This window comes from Setaria viridis, chromosome 6 (assembly GCF_005286985.2).
Source record: "Setaria viridis chromosome 6, Setaria_viridis_v4.0, whole genome shotgun sequence".
NCBI classification, from domain to species: domain Eukaryota; kingdom Viridiplantae; phylum Streptophyta; class Magnoliopsida; order Poales; family Poaceae; genus Setaria; species Setaria viridis.
In genome coordinates, this window is record NC_048268.2 from 34,655,901 (window position 1) to 34,671,831 (window position 15,931).

General features: G+C 48.5%; 2 protein-coding genes across 4 annotated transcripts; both read left to right on the forward strand.

Moving 5' to 3' along the window:
- The first annotated feature begins 7,467 nt into the window (after positions 1-7,467).
- LOC117861973 (uncharacterized) lies at positions 7,468-8,453 on the forward strand. The gene has a single exon (XM_034745481.2). The coding sequence runs from the start codon at positions 7,678-7,680 to the stop codon at positions 8,284-8,286; it is 609 nt and encodes a 202-aa protein (XP_034601372.1). The 5' UTR covers positions 7,468-7,677; the 3' UTR covers positions 8,287-8,453.
- Positions 8,454-9,044: 591 nt separating this feature from the next.
- On the forward strand, positions 9,045-14,204 carry LOC117860617 (E3 ubiquitin-protein ligase IPI1). Of its 3 annotated transcripts, none has more exons than XM_034743962.2 (7): positions 9,045-9,346; positions 10,687-10,850; positions 11,328-11,386; positions 12,146-12,171; positions 12,247-12,471; positions 12,544-12,616; positions 13,292-14,204. In XM_034743962.2, exons 1-7 carry the CDS (start codon positions 9,187-9,189, stop codon positions 13,800-13,802), a joined length of 1,218 nt encoding a protein of 405 aa, XP_034599853.1. In that variant the 5' UTR covers positions 9,045-9,186; the 3' UTR covers positions 13,803-14,204. The 3 variants fall into 3 exon arrangements, with proteins under 3 accessions (XP_034599853.1, XP_034599854.1, XP_034599852.1); XM_034743963.2 differs by having other exon boundaries at positions 12,247-12,426; XM_034743961.2 differs by having other exon boundaries at positions 9,048-9,346; positions 12,247-12,616.
- Positions 14,205-15,931: the final 1,727 nt, after the last annotated feature.

Genomic DNA, 15,931 nt, shown 5'->3' on the forward strand with positions numbered 1-15,931 from the left:
GCGCCTGCCAGCCTAACCTATAAACAGGTCTGAAGATCTTTGACAAAACTGTACAATTATAGCTTTTATTTTCTTACAAAAGGAATGTTCAATGTTTAAATCTACTATTTGCAAGAGTAAGCAAGAGGAGATTGTTCTCTTCTTGAAAAGAAAAAATAACTATACATTCATAGTATTTAGTAATAATTAGTAAATGGGGTTTGCAACCACTCCTTTTTCATCCTTTTCACCTTTTCGAAAAGAAAGTACACGGTATCAAGCTACAAACCTACACATTGAAGAGCTTTTTGTTGATTGCAAGCATAGATCGACAAGTAACTCCTTTTCTCCCTTTGTTACACGTGTCAATCTCTCCTATTTGCGGTCAACAACGGAGCCAACCATCATTGCTGGTGTAGGTTTAGGCCATGTTTGGCATGGCTCTAACTCCACCATTTTCTGCTCCAACTCTAAACTCCAGCTAGAGCTAGCTCCACATGAAGCTGAAGCTGAATGGATGAGGGTATTTGGTTAGAAGGGTGCTCTGGGTCCAAAAAGGAGAGTTTTCAAGGTAGATTGCCAATATTGCCCCTATGGCCTCCTTTTTTATCAAAGCTTTCATTCATTAAACAGCAGTAGTACATTCACTTTGTAAGCAGTACATGAGAAAGCTCGAAGGCTGGTCATACCAACCATAACTAGACCTACCAGGAGAAGCTAACTTAGCACACATGTGTGCAGCAATATTTGCAGAACGCCTAGTGTACTCTAGGGAGAAGGAAGCTAGGGGTGCCGCTATCTCTTCAATGTCGTCGAGGATTACAATGATTTCTGATTTCTGGTTCTTCATGTTCTTCCACATCGTCACCAGCTGTAGGGAGTCAGTTTCCACCAGCACTCGCGCGCCACCCGCCCCATGCATAAGTCGGAGGCCATCCCTACAAGCTTCTGCTTTGGCGATCAGTGCTGATGCAACTGTCGGTAGCCATCTGGATGCAGCTGCATGAAAAGAACCATCCGCTCATCGGATCACCGCACCCGTAGCTCCTGAGAAGTCCTCCGCAGAGAACGCTCCGTCACAATTGATCTTTAGTGTGCCAGGCGGTGGGGGCTGCCATTGTCTCCAACCCATGACGAGGTTCAGGGATACGCTCCCCAGACCGGTCTGTCATTAAAGAGAGGCAAGCATCTAACGCCCAATCTATGGCCAGGCGATGTTCAATCGGCATTTTTCTGTGGCGTCGATCATTGCATGAGCTCCATAGGGACCACATTCCAGAGAGTATAGCTCCTCTTTCCTCCTCTCGGCAAAGTCCATCATCTAGGATGTCCACTATCCATGTTCTCGGGCATAAGTGTGGTAGCTTGATCCCTGTCATTTCCTTTAGTTTCTGCCAAAACGATTGAGCCAGTGTGCACTCCACTAGTGCATGGTAAGAAGTTTCCCCAGTTGCTCCACATGCTTCACAATTGGCCGTCATCTCAATAGGTCGGCGATGCAGGTTCACGTGGCAAGGCATGAAGTCTTGAGCGACCTGCCACCAGAACACCCACACCTTAGGCGACACCTTTTGTTTCCACAACTTGAGCCATCGGGCATCATGATTTTCCGAGGAGTGCGATGAGTGCGACGTGTCGTGGTTTCTCTGTTGTGCCGCTTGCTCAACTAGAAGTTTGTAGGTAGAGCGTACTGAATACATTCCATGGTGCTTCTCGGACCAAGTCCAGAAGTCCTTTTCAGTTCTCCCTAGCGAAATTCTTTTCACTGCTTCTGCATCAAAGTGCAGCAAATTCTGGTGTAGTGCGTCATGGTTCCAAGACCTCTCGTCAGCATCAATCAGGTCTGTCACTCTAATTGTTGTTGCCCCTACCTTGCTACAGATTGGTTTGTTGCCAGCTCCTACTGGTAGCCATCGATCCTCCCACACATTTGTTGATGTTCCATCTCCAATACAGCGTATGAGACCAAGGTCAAGTGCCTGTCTACCCGTCCGAATAGCCTTCCATGTGTGTGAGGCATTCTTTTTCCTTCCAGCTGTCATGAAGTTGCCATTTGTGGAAGTATTAGCCTTTCAGAACTCTTGCACATAGTAAATTCGGGTTCGTCATAAGCCTTTAACCCTGCTTTCCTAACATAGCGAGATTGAAGTGCTTCATGTCTCTAAAACCAAGACCGGCATGACTCTTTGGTAATGTGAGATCAATCCATTTTCTTCCAATGAATGCTTCAGCTGTCAGCTTTTCCACCCCACCAGAAGTTTGAGATCACAGAGGTAATCTTCTTTCCTATGTCCGGTGAGAGTAAGAAACAACTCATTCAGTAGGTTGGCATTGCTTGCACAATCGATTTGATCGGTGTCTCCTTGCCCGCACCACTCAGGAGCTTCTCGCTCCAGCCTCCCATAAGGCCACGTATCCTGGACGAGATGTGCTCAAACACTTCTTTTGTGCTCCTGCCTACCGCTGTCAGCGGTCCCAAGTATTTCTCACAAAGAGCTTTAGTCATTATCTCGGTGATTTGCTTCATCTCATCCTTCACCTAGTCATGACAATTGGCACTGAAAAAGATTGCAGACTTGGCAATATTGACCATCTGCCCTGATCCTCTCTGGTACATCTGAAGAATGTCCATCAGTCGTTGTCCACCCCGAGTGGTCGCCTGTGTGAATAAGAGGCAGTCGTCTGCAAACAATAGATGTGACACCCAAGGAGCATGTATACCCACACGAATTCCTTTGGCCAAATAATTTGGATCGGAGAACTTTAGCAAACTTGTTAAGCCCTCAGCACATAGAAGAAATAGATAAGGGGACAATGGGTCACCTTGCCGTATTCCTCGAGTAGGCAAGAACATCTCTGATAGTTGGCCATTCACTCTAACCGACAGCTTGACTGTATTCTCCACACATTTCATGATCAAGTTGACCAGACTCTCATTAAAGCCCAATTTGAGCATAATATTCTCCACACATTTCATGATCAAGTTGACCAGACTCTCATTAAAGCCCAATTTGAGCATAATATTGCGTAGGTACACCCATTCAACACGGTCATACGCCTTTGCCATGTCCAGCTTAACTGCACACAGCACATTGTCCGTGATCAAGCGGCCAGGTACAAATGCAGATTGTTCCTCTGATATGATTTCATCCAAGACCAAACACAGTCGGTTGGCAATTACCTTTGAACAGATTTTGTAGAGCATGTTGCACAAAGTCTGAATTGTGTCAACTCATGTAGGTGCTTTACTTTAGGAATCAAAACCAGTACCGTATTGTTCACTATCTCAGGCATGTCACCCCCATTTAGAAAGCCCAAAACAGCCCGGCTCACATCGTGACCCACAAGCGACCAGTGCTTTTGGTAAAAGCCAACCATGAACTCATCCGGTCCGGGGGTCTTATTCGGGTGCATCATGAACAGGGCCTTCTCAACTTCTTATGCTATGAACGGGCCCTAACATCTCGTTCATCGCCTCAGTTACCATGCAAGGTACAAACTGTGTAAGGTCTTCCGATGAGGTGAGCTCTTGGGCCGTGAACAACTGTTGGTAGAAAGACGCTGCCAAAGCCTCTAGTTCTCCCTACTCCGTACACAACGAGCCATCGGGCCTTTCGAGCACCATGATCTTGTTGTGCGTGCCCGTTGCCATGCCTTCACGTGAAAGTAACTTGTGTTGCGATCTTCTTCTCGTAACCAATCGACCCTAAAGCGTTGTTTCTCCATTGTCTCTTCCTGGGCTAAAAGTTCCGCAAGACGTCTCGCAATACTGTGTTCTTCTTTGGACGGGCCATAGTAGAGAGAGTTCCGCCGTATTTCCTCAAGACGTTTCCTCAGCCGGACAAGTTCTTTATGCATTGAGCCAAATTGCTTTTTATCCTATATTTGGAGAGAGGTTTGCATATGCCCCAAATTGGCATGGACATTGTTTAGGGAGTTGCAGCCATTCGACCACGCCGCGACGACTGTTGCCTCATAGTTCTCATGTCGCCACCACATATTCTCGTATCTGATTTCGCCATCTGGATGTGATGAACCGAGGTGTCTTCGTAGAGATCCAACATGTGTCCATCCACAAGCACCCTGTCCAGCCGAGCCTTCACATTGTTGCTGCCACCTCTCTTGTTATCCCAAGTGTATGGCAGTTCGGAGAAGCCGAGATCAATGAAACCACAATAGGTCACTGGGTCTCAGAAGCCGGCCATTTTCCATTCCTCATGATCATTCCCACCAAACTACTCCTAGTCATCCAACAGTTCATTGAAGTCTCCACCATAGAGCCATGGGAGATCAGATTCATTTCTGAGAAATCTTAACATTCGTCAGGACTCTTTCCGCTTGGAGCGAGCTGGGTCCCCATAGAAGCCGGTGAACCGTCATTGTTGGCTAGTTCTTACACCTTCCGTAACCCACACATATCTATATGATATTTGGAATATGATTTTAACTCAACAGTGACCTCATTGCTCCACATCATTACCAGGACACTGCTAAGACCCACACTATTAACATCCCACACGTTCACAAAGTTGAGACTCCTGCGAAGTTCAAATTGGGCTCTTGTGGCACTCATCTTGGTTTCCAACAAAAAGAGCACCTTGGGATGATATAAATCCACAAGATTGTGGAAATTCTCGAACTACCTTGGACCTCCCACAGCCTCGGTAGTTCGGACACATGATACTCATTGTGCCCGGCGGGGGCTGCCGCTCGCAGTTGCCGCCGATCTTGCATTGGAGTTGTTGGACACTTTCTGCTTCTACTGTGCCTCGCTATCCTCCTCAACCTGGCCCGACGCACTTCCCAATTGAGGAATCTGGCTGCTCAACAGCCCAATTGGCACTGCATTCTCTGGAATTGCCGATCGAAAGGGATCGGCCGCTGCACCTTTGGTGTTGGACTTCCTTTTGCGCGGCACAAATTTATGTTGTTTCTCCTGGAAAAGCTACCGTGAAGCCACTCCCTTGCCACGGTCGGTCTCTTGCTGCGACTTCAGTGGAAAATTCACCTTATCCCTATCCTCAGGCACCTTCTCTTTATCAACATTTGTCGAGTGTCGTTCGGAGCTGTGTCGCTTCTCCGAATTTTGGTGCGATGTGGATGAACGTTCGCTTCCCTTTGAGCTGCCAAGGGATTCCGCAGCCGCTGCTCCAAAGCTTTGAGGCTTCCTTCTATGTTCCTTCGGTGCATGCAACGTGACGTCATAGGGGAGTTTGCCTATTTCATTATGTGGTGCAGGAGTTGGACATTCAAGCCTCAGGTGCCCCATGATACCACATGATTTGCAGAAAAAAGATAGCTTTTCAAATTGAATGTCAAACCACTCTGGCTCAGCATTTCGATCAACTTGTAGCAAAACTCCTCTCCAGATGGGTTTATCAATCTCTATAGAGACCCGAGCATGAAGAAACGGTCCACTGGCTTTGCCATCAGAATCAACATCAACCTTGGACACTTCGCCAATAAGTCCAACTGCCCTAGCACCACGTTTCTCATTCATCCACCCAAAGGGTAGGTTCAGGATGTGCACCCACAAATTCATCCGTGCAAAGGACACATCAGAAGGCTTTGGGTTGGATTGTACTCCTGAAGAACAACAACATGCTTACCCACGATCCAGGGAGAAGCATACAGATCATGCTCCTTGTCCTCACCACTGCCAAATTCAGCGATGAACAGATTCTCCCCCCTTTCACCGACTGATCTCAACTTGAGACCATAAGGATTCCCCCAGGGCGGCTTCATCACGCTGATGATAGTGGAGATGTGGAGCACCGACGGCGATAGGACCTTCCCAAGCAGCGCCCACTCCTGGACACCATCGTCTCTGCCATCTTCATCATCATTGAGTGTGGCAAAGGCACCCTCATCAGTCATGAGGTTCATCTTCTCCAGGAGGGCAGCAACCCATGCCTCCTCCTCCGTAGAGTTCATCGACCCCGATTGAGATGTTCCACCCCTAGAGACCATAGCTTGAGTGGGGCAGAATCCCGAGGAAACCAAAGAGTGATCACCCGACGAAGATCGTCAGGGCATAAGTTAATCCTAGGCAAGGGTTCCTAAGCGGCCCTTATAACCCAAGCGGGAACAAGGGCTTTTGTGGATATCGACACGGAATTGGCTAACCGGTATTATGCGGTGGACGCCAACGGCAGGATCATCACCTGCGGGTGGCGTGGATGTCGTAGAGGGAAGTCCACGACGGAGCGGTGTCGATCGTGCCGGAGTTCGGCCACATCAGGATAGGGATCGCGGTGGTTTTCAGAATCGCCAGGGAGAGCGCCAAGCAATAGTTATGGACTCCATCATGCGCATGAAGGGACATCTTGGGAGGGGCCTCCTTGAGGCGTTGCTCACACATGAGAAGAGGGTGCCCCGCGGCTGGGCCCGCATTGCGTGTAGGATACGACCGTAGCTTCTAGGCATGTAGCGCGCGGGACGGGGCGCTGGCTACCAGGCCTGCGACTGCGCGAGATGGGGCCACGACGGCCGGGATGGCGGCGCGAGATGGGGCCGCGGCAGTCAGGACGGTAGCACCACCCTGCTATGGATTGGAGCCGAGGAGGGTGGGGGACGGTGCAGAGCTTGGGGCCGCCTGTTTGGCGGCGGTGCGACAAGGGTCTCATCGAGGTGAGGCGCGACGGCCATGCTCGGCGTTGCTGCGGCTCCATGAGGCGAGGCCAGACGGCAGTGGTAGAGCGAGTGGGGGGCTGGCCGGCGGGGAACAGATCGAGACGCGGTAGCGATGGGGAAGAGAGAGGGAGGCCGGGACCAGGATTGCGATGGAAGAAAGAAGAAAAGAAGCGAAATGATTTTTTTTCAGTGTAATGAGTGGCAGTGGTGGGTAATTATCCCCCAACTCCATGTTTAGATTCATATTGGTGATTCCTAGAGTGGCAAATGAGGTGCTCCACCAAAATGAAGTGGGGCTCCAAAAACTCCATGGAGTTAGATTGCTCCAAAAAATAGTGGAGTTGGGGTGTTTGGCTGGCTCCATTCAACTCCAAGCTGGAGTTTGGAGTTGGAGCCATACCAAACAGTAAACATAGAGTTTTCTCTAGTTATGGTTAGAGGAAAATCAAGTGCCAAGAGCTCTATGCAATTATGGCTACAGCAAAAGACACAAAAGCAGGTGTTAGTTAGGCATGCGAGATACTACATGGTAGAGATCGAAACGCAACACCGATGGTCGTTAGCATGAACAACTAACTGCATTAGGTCGCATGAACATGACGCTACGTAAGCTAGCTAGCTGTTGTGCGCAGGCAAGCAAAGCAAGCCAATGCAAGTGTTGTGCGCAGGCAAGCAAAGCAAGCAGCTGCGTGTGTCGTCTCTGGAGAGCATTACACGACACGACGACGACCGCGTTCGACTGGCTTCAGCTTCTTGCTCTTGAATCACAAGGAAACACGCCACTTTCTCGCCTTGCCTAACTGATGACTGTCTGCTATATCTGCTGTGCACTTTGGCTTTCAATTTGGTCCGGTGTGGATGAGCTGCCTTTTGCATACCTAAGTTCATTGCCATTTTTGTCTTTGCTATTTGGAGCCTCCTTTGCTTCATCAATATATAGAATCTCCATGGCTTTTCTTAGCACCCTGGACTTTGAGCTTTGAGAAACCCAGCTGCATGTGCACCTCTCTCTGATCTTCTTTGCGTATAATCCTCGTAAGTTCACCGATCGACCAGCTAGCTGCCATGAAGAGCATTGGCAAGGCGGCCGAGTTCCTGAGGAAGGCGGTGGGCGCGCTGCGGGGGAAGGCCGCCGTGCTCCGAGCCCGCCTCCTATTCCTCGCCTCGCTCCGCCGCAGGATGGTGGTGGTCGCCGGGATATCCCGCCACATCCGCGCGCTCGCACCGCGCCAGGAGGGCAAGCAGGGCCGGGAGAAGGCGGCGGCGCAGTGCAGGCGCGGCGAGGCCGTCGCGCCGGCCGCGGACGACGGCGAGCACAATAACCACGTCGTCGGCCTCCCCGAGCTGGCTCGCTTGTTCGAACAAGTAGCCAACGAGGACGGCGGCGACGGCGGCTACGCCGATGACTGTGCGCTCACGCTGCGCTTGCTGTTCGACGACGAGGGCAACGAGCGCCGTGCTGCCGGCGGCTTCGCCGTCGTGGACGGGCTCGACGTCGACGAGGATGATGACGAGCCGTCGGTGATCGACGTCATCAGGAGCCGCCGGGAAGGCGACGGCCTGGAGTTCAGGATCGAGGACGAGATCGACCAGGCCGCCGACATGTACATCACCAGGGTCCGCCGCCGGATCATGAACGCGCAAACGGAGCTTGGAGCCAGTGGCATCGAGTAGTATAGTTCGTTAATTTTCACGTGCACGCTGAGATTTGACCAAGAACGCCACATTGTCAGTTTGGTCCCTCCTTTTTAGTTGACCTTTGCACTGGAGTAACTAAATTAGCCAATTTGGTTGAAAGCTGATTGCTTATGTGTCTGGCTGTACAAAAGGTATTATTTTGTACAGTAAGTTTATTGGAATTATGAAGCAAACATTACGTAGAAATACCTCTCATAGTAGTACTAAATATGAGCGATCTTTCTATAAACTAAATTTAAACGTTCCATAATGAAGAATATACAAGGAAATTAAGTGATATAATCTAAGCCTTGCCATTATATCCGAATACATAAGATGCTTTAAAAAATCAAATTCAATTAGTAACGGGATAATGAGATTTTGTAAACTTGCCCGTGAATGGAATAGACTCTGTGCATACAAAGTACCATAATATATATTTTATAAACCCCGATTGTAAAAAGAAATATACTTAGTGCATGCACGGTAACATAACATAGGTATTTTATAGGCTTTCCTCTGCTAAAGGAATATACTCTGTGCACACCTGGTACCTCCAACAAAAATCTAAAAATAAACTATTTCTAAAAACAAGTCATGACAAGTGTTTTCGACAAATAAAACCACAGCATTTACACGAACATCACACGCTACCAAAACATGCTCAAATATTGCAAGTTGCAAACAGCATTAAAAAGCCAAATAATTACCATTCTGCCATCTTCCACGCTCCTTCCATTCCGTTCGGACGCACCGTCCTCATTTCTGTCCCTGTCCTCCCCCATCCTCCTCTCTCCTCCCTCCCTCCCTCTTTCTCTCTCCCCTCCCCCTCGAGCTCACGCCCCCACCCCACGAGCGCCTCCGTCGCGAGAGAGGCAGCGCCTGGGGGACGCGTCGATGGATCTGGAGAGGTCGCCGCCGGCCTCGCCGGCGGAGGCAGCCGGTGGCGGGGGCGGGGGCGGGGGCGCGGCGTGCTCCATCTGCCTGGATCCGGTGCTCGCACGCGGTGGGGGCCGCTCCGTCGCCAAGCTGCAATGCGGCCACGAGTTCCACCTAGGTCAGATTCCCTCGCGTCCCTGCTGCGCTGCGGTTTTTGCTCAACCGGATCTGCCTGGGATAGCCGCGTTGGTCCGGATATTGTAGATACGTCCGTAATTTGCCGTAAAAGAGTAATTTTGGCGGGTAATTCTCCAGGATTTCATAGGGTATCACGGTTTGGTTCAGACCTCACACTTGAATTACGAGAGATGCATGTGTACATGCATGTCTGGTCGTTTGGATGTTGAATTGATGATTCATGATGAATTGATGATGAGTCTGCATGCATGGAAGTACTAGTGCTGAGCTTGCATAATTGGGGCCGTCTGAAAGGGTTAATTGGTAATTTCAAGCTTGAGTTTAGTGGCAAATTTGGTTGGTTCACTAGCTATTGCCATGGAGGGTTGAGGTGCTACATCAGCTTTGCCCAGTGTGTTCGTTGGACAGTTTTTGCTGCTAATATGCCACCTTCAGGGCTTGCTGTTCCAATTCAGTCCGTGCCTTCATCGTGTTAAGTCCCGAGTGCATAGGGGAAAAATGGGGGCCTCATTAATTAACTGGTCACATTTTGCGTGTTTGGGATGGTGCTTCAATCACCATTAGGGCGCTTCACCTTATTTTCCATGCATTTGAAACTCCTCTGGTGGTGGTTCTAATCACAACTGCCCGTTGAGTGTTTTGCCACTTTCTGATCTGTTACTTATTTGATTGTTTATTCTTTACGTTTCTATTATGTTTGTTTTGACTTAGGCTATTTCAAAAACTGAATTTTTGCTCTGTGATACTTAACTTTTCACAGATGATGGGTTGGTTCCCTATGCAAGTCATTTGTTTTACAATTTATAGTATGAAATAAATTCGGAATTTATTAGAAAGTTTTAGCAAAGAATGAAATAATCAAATAACATATTTAGTTCAGGGATTAGAAATCTTGGATTTTAATTTGCAGTCAAAATTTATAGGCACCCAATTCAAGGTTTTCTCAATTTCTTTAACTGGTCAATTAATCTTGTAGTTTGACCAAGATAAGGTATACATACAGAGCACATTTGCTACATTTGGAATTGAATGAACCTAATCATCTTCAAAATATCAACCTCAACTTCACATCATGTAGCTATACAAGTGAATATTTTGAACTGACATCCAAAGGAAACCTTCAAATCATGCCTTCGCATTTTGTCAAGCACCTAAGTTTAGTTGAATACCGCCAGCACAATTTTGTTTCTGCATTAGTTTTTTTTTTCCATCTCCAAAAATGTTTCTGTCCCTTCATCCCTCTGTGTGTATGTGAATACATGCATGAAAATACATTATGATATACTCAGATTGCTGAACTAAACAAGTTGTTCCTGCTAGACTGTATTGGATCTGCATTCAATGCAAAAGGAGCAATGCAATGCCCTAACTGTCGGAAGATTGAGAAAGGTCGCTGGCTTTATGCAAGGGGGCACCGCCCTTCTGCTGATATTGATATGGGTGGCTGGACGACTAGTGAAAACTATGATATCGCCACCGACCTTGTAAGTGCTCATCTGAGAGTAAATATACATTTAGGTCATACATGTGTTGTTAACATATTTTTCTGTTATTTTTTTGCATCATGAAGAGTCATATCTTTTTAGTTTGTAATTTATATATTATAGGCACTAGAGCAAGTGTTACAGTGCTGCTGTATTACAATGGTATGGTGGCCTGGGCTATAGTTTCGCTGTGCAAAATCGACATTTGACTGTAAATTTTCCCTATAATATTTTATTAATAGTTACAAAATCATAATCATTTGCTAGTGCTTTTAATACGAACCTAAAGGTATCAATTTCGTGGCACATAACTCATATAGTAGGGAACTTGGGCGGTCAAACTGCACCTTATAAAATAAACGAAGTGAGTATTGAATATGCCATAGAAGATGCAGTTTTCAGTTTTAGCACATCATCATTGTCTGACATCTTTTGACCTCTCTCCTATCTCTCATTATCCTGTGGATCTATTCACAGCCATTTGGATTTCAATGGTGCCCCTTTAGTGGATTCACTCAACTAGCATCTGTGTTTGAGTAAGTACTTCTTTTTACCTTGGATTGGATGGCTTTTGCATCTTGTTTTTATTTATTGAGAAGCAAGAATGAGGACTGTGCTCTTCCTTTTAAAATCGAGTGCCTATTTTTTTCATTTAGCATGTCAACGGATATTTTAAAGCGCTTGCTCTTAGCTATCAGAAAGCAGCTATGAAAAGCCAAACTTGCAAGATGAATTCAAACCCTGAAAGACACAGCCTACAAACTGTAGATTAATTCCTTTGATGCTGGTTCATGATGACGTTTAATGCATTATGTTAGCCATATGACATGTCCATTAGTACCCTTTGGAGTTTCCAGCACACTAAGCATATCTTTTACGAATACATGCCATGGTTGGGGCCTTTATATTTGTAAAAGTAAAACTAGACCAACCTAGGAGGAACTTGGCAGCTTTGTATTAAGAAGAAATATGCGCCTGAATTTGCCTTGTTGAGGACTCGAAATTAGGTTGTCTGGGCGTACTTTGGTCTTCATTTATGATGAGTATATACATGCTTTTAAATTTCAGTAAGGCGGCAGTTAAGTCTGTTGTTGGCTATCAGGATATTTTGTCCTCCTGGCTTTGTGCATTTCCATTCCATTTGTTTATGTATGACACTTAGCTGTTAATACTGGATTATGTTTTTATAAAATTCTTATTTATTTCCTAGTGATATCATATATGAAACCTCAGGTTCTTAAAAAAAATGTTTCACTTGTTCAAGTTCTTAATTTAACTTATATTTTCTTTTGCAGGGAGCGTGAAGCTGAGCCAACTTCTTGTAAGCATTCAACCTAAACTTCAACCACTTAAACTTCTTTCTTTTTTACTGCATTGATATTTCCCTTTTATGAAGATCACACAATTGGAGATCACCCAAGTGCTGCTGCAAGCAGTTCACTTGTTTGCCCATATCTTGCCTTGCGTGGTTTTCTTCATCCTGTGCATGTACCGTCTACTTCAAATTCTGGTGCTGAAAGCACTTCATTTCATCGGCATTCAACTGGCTTGGAAGGCCATGCAACTCCGGATTTGAGTAATGCTCAAGTTTTCCATGCGACTGAGTCAAGAAATCATGACAGTGAGCACAGACATTTGAGTAATCTTCCTGTATCAGGAATTCCTGATCATTCTATGACTCCATTTGGTATAGGACTACCGAGATATGACACCAGCAGCCAACAGAGATCCAGATCATATGCACATCATCATCCCCTAATCCATAGGTATGCGCAGTTCATGAATCTGATTCTAAATAGGTTTGTATCATTTAAATATTTGATCCCTATATTCAGGGGCAAAGCTAGAAGTTTGTCATTTGGGTCATTGGGATTATAGTACATGGTGATTATTTTAAAAGAGAGATTTGATACTTTTTTTGGGTGGGATTATAGTAGAATTACCGAAATTTGTTGGGGTCAGCTGAGAGCTCACCCCATATTTATACTTTTGACATAAACCCCATTTTGCGCACAGAAGTACATATACTTCACCTCAAATAGGTGGTGCCTAAGAATTGTGCCTAATAGCTGCTACCTCGCTTGCCTCGGGCAATTGGCCTTGTAGTGCAGGCTGGTCGTTATACATGGGTAATTGGCGCTGCTGTAGTTAGTTTTCAGTGTGCGTATTTGCACCCTTCATTGTACCATATGCTTTCTTCTTGATGGAATGACACGCAGCTCTCCTGTGCGTTCGAGGGAAAAAAAAGAAGGGCTGCTGCAACCTAAATTATCCTGACATTCAGTTGCAACCCCTGAAACCTGAAAATTTGATCTGCTTGTTGGTTCCATTGGCTAGTTTGAAAGCTCATTACAATATTGAGTGCTACAAATCTTTTCAGATTTTCTTTCACTTTGTTGAATCATATCTTTTGTATCTCTTACAATGTTTAAATACTACAGGCCAACACCTCGCAGTGGAAGCAATTTGGTGGCACCCTTAGGGTCAGTTCCAGCTGTTGTGACAGAGACTAGAGGCCATGGTCATGGTGCAAGAGGCCATATGTACCAACAATCAATGCACTCCTCTATGCAGAGCAGCCCATTCCCTCCTACCACTAGGAGGGTTAGGCCAAGGGCCTTGACAATTACATCTTTCATTGCAGCAGCATCCTCAGCTGAGGTACCCCATGGATTTTCAGCCCCTGGAGCTGTGAACAGGAGCGTTCCTGATGCTGAGGGCATCTCTAGACCCATCGACCGGCCGTATGCATGGGGGCGGGAGGGCTTTGCGCCGTTCCCTTGGATCCCTGCTGAAGGCGAGGCTCACTGGTGGGGCACCTTCAATCCTATGCAGAACCATGCACATGGAAGTTTTACCAGAAGGCCTGCTGGGGAGCGGATGCCGCAGAATCATCCGGAGAATGGCTATCAGCCTGTGCCTCCACCCCAGAGGATGCCACCGTTCTTGTGATTAGCTGAAGGCTGTTCTACAATTGTTGTGTATAAAAATTATTTGATTCTAGACTTGAGAGAAGCCGAGGGAAGAAGATCAGCTGCGCTGCAGTGTCGAAACTGTTCGGTTAAGGACCTGTATGATGTTTATGCGTGCTGGTATTTTAACGTTTTCGGTCCAGCAGCACTCAGGCTTCATTGAGCGCTGTAGTTTGTCCTAACTGATATGTTGTTGCATTGGGCACAACTATTTGGAAACATGAGCTAAACTGCATCTATGGTCGCTAGGGCTCAGAAACAGTGAGTGCAGCTATGAACAAGAGAGTGGTACTCATTTGTGCAGTTGTTTATCACAAATCTGTGTATTTCTGGATGATCCATAGCCTGCAGATGCTGAGCAAAGTTGTTGCATGATTTATCATTTCCTTTGTGCAGTGCAGTCGCGGTGCTGTTGCTTTTTAGCTTCACTAGTTGCATTCAATCTGTTTCAGCAAACGTTGTAGTATATCCAAAAGCGGCAAAATGCAGGGCAACCCCTCTTCCCTTTGTTTCGTCTTCTGCTTGAAATTTAGGAGGCCTAGTTTCAAAGCCGATGCCGACGCAATGCCGATCAGCGGCGAGCACGCCGCCGTCCCCCTCCCTCCCCACCTCGTCGACGGCATCCTGTGGTACGTGAGCGCGCTCGAGCACGCGCGCCTCGCCGCCGTCTGCAGGTTGTGAGCCCGCATCGCCTCCCGCGCGGCTGGCCGGCCCCGCGTTGCACGTGCTCGCGTTCAGGTCCACGGGCACCCACCGCCACGGCGAGACCATCGCCGTGCCGCTGGGCGGGGACGCCACCGCCTCCTCCCGCCACGGTGGCGCGCGCGAGGCGCCGGCGCACCGGGCGCTGCGGCGGGTGACCTGCAAGACGGAGTGTGCGGGCGCCACGGCGGGCGGCCGCCTCGTCCTCGCCAACACGCGGCGCGCCGTCCTCTTCAACCCGGCGATCGGCACCTTCCGGCGGATCAAGAAGTTCCCGTCGGCCCCATGCCGGTGGCCCCCCTCGACGCCGTCGGCGACTCCTTCCTCGCCGGCTGGAACGAGGTCGGCGTCTGGCGGGCGGAGGAGGACAAGTGGACGGTGCGCCACGTCGGCTACGCCGAGTCGCTGCGCATGGCGGCGCTCTGCGGCGGCGGCGTATACGCGCTGGACACCGAGGGATACGTGTTCAGGATCGAGTTGCCGACGGTCTACACCACGAAGGTCGCCGCGCCGAGCCTGCGTGACAAGCACCACATGGCCCTGGCCGGCGCCGTCGACAAGGGCTACCTGGTCGAGGCCTGCGGCGAGGTCCACAGTCCACTGGGGATTGTAATGGCGAAAGGTTGGAGCAGAAGGTCATGCGCAGACGGAGGAACGTTGGCCGCAGTCTCGGCGGTGGCCGGGGCTGAGCCAGCGAGGTCGATGGTGGCGGAGCCGCGCGGCGGAGGTGCTGCAGATCTGCTGCAGGGGCTGGAAGAGCGCCGCCCGGCGCAACCACGAGTGGAGGCTGCGTAGTAAGAAGGTAGGAGGCATGGAGGGGGAGCTGGTTGCCGTGGAACGGTGGTGGTGGCGGCGGCCGAGCCACTGCACAGGCGGGGTGTTGAGGAAGAAGAAGGCAGAGTCAAAAGCCGGCGGAGCTTTTCCAAAACACCCCCTGGTTTGGATCCAAATTGGGGGCTTATGTGCAAAATATTGGTTGCACTATTTTCAAATAGGACCCTAATGTGGATCGCGATCAATAATCGCGATCCAAATTAGGGGCTTTATGTAAAACTTGGTTTTATCATTTTCAAATTAGATCCTAGTTTGTTTACAAATCAATCCCTCCGACGAATCGCCGGTTCCGCCCTGCCGCCGCCGGCGGTGGCGGCGACTGAGAAACCAGCCGTCGCTTACGGAAGCCCGTTTCATGGTGTTCCTCCACTGATTAACCTCATCGCGCCTCCACTTCATCTCCTTTCTGACTGCAATGGCAAGCATGGAGCCCCTGATTGAAGAGGATACGACGAGTCCTACGCCATGACCCTGCCGCAGTGATCAATATATGCTTCTAGGGCGATCTCAACCTGCAATCGCAACTCCCAGCAATCGCCAGGATGGCAGCGGAGCCCATCGTATCCGCCACGG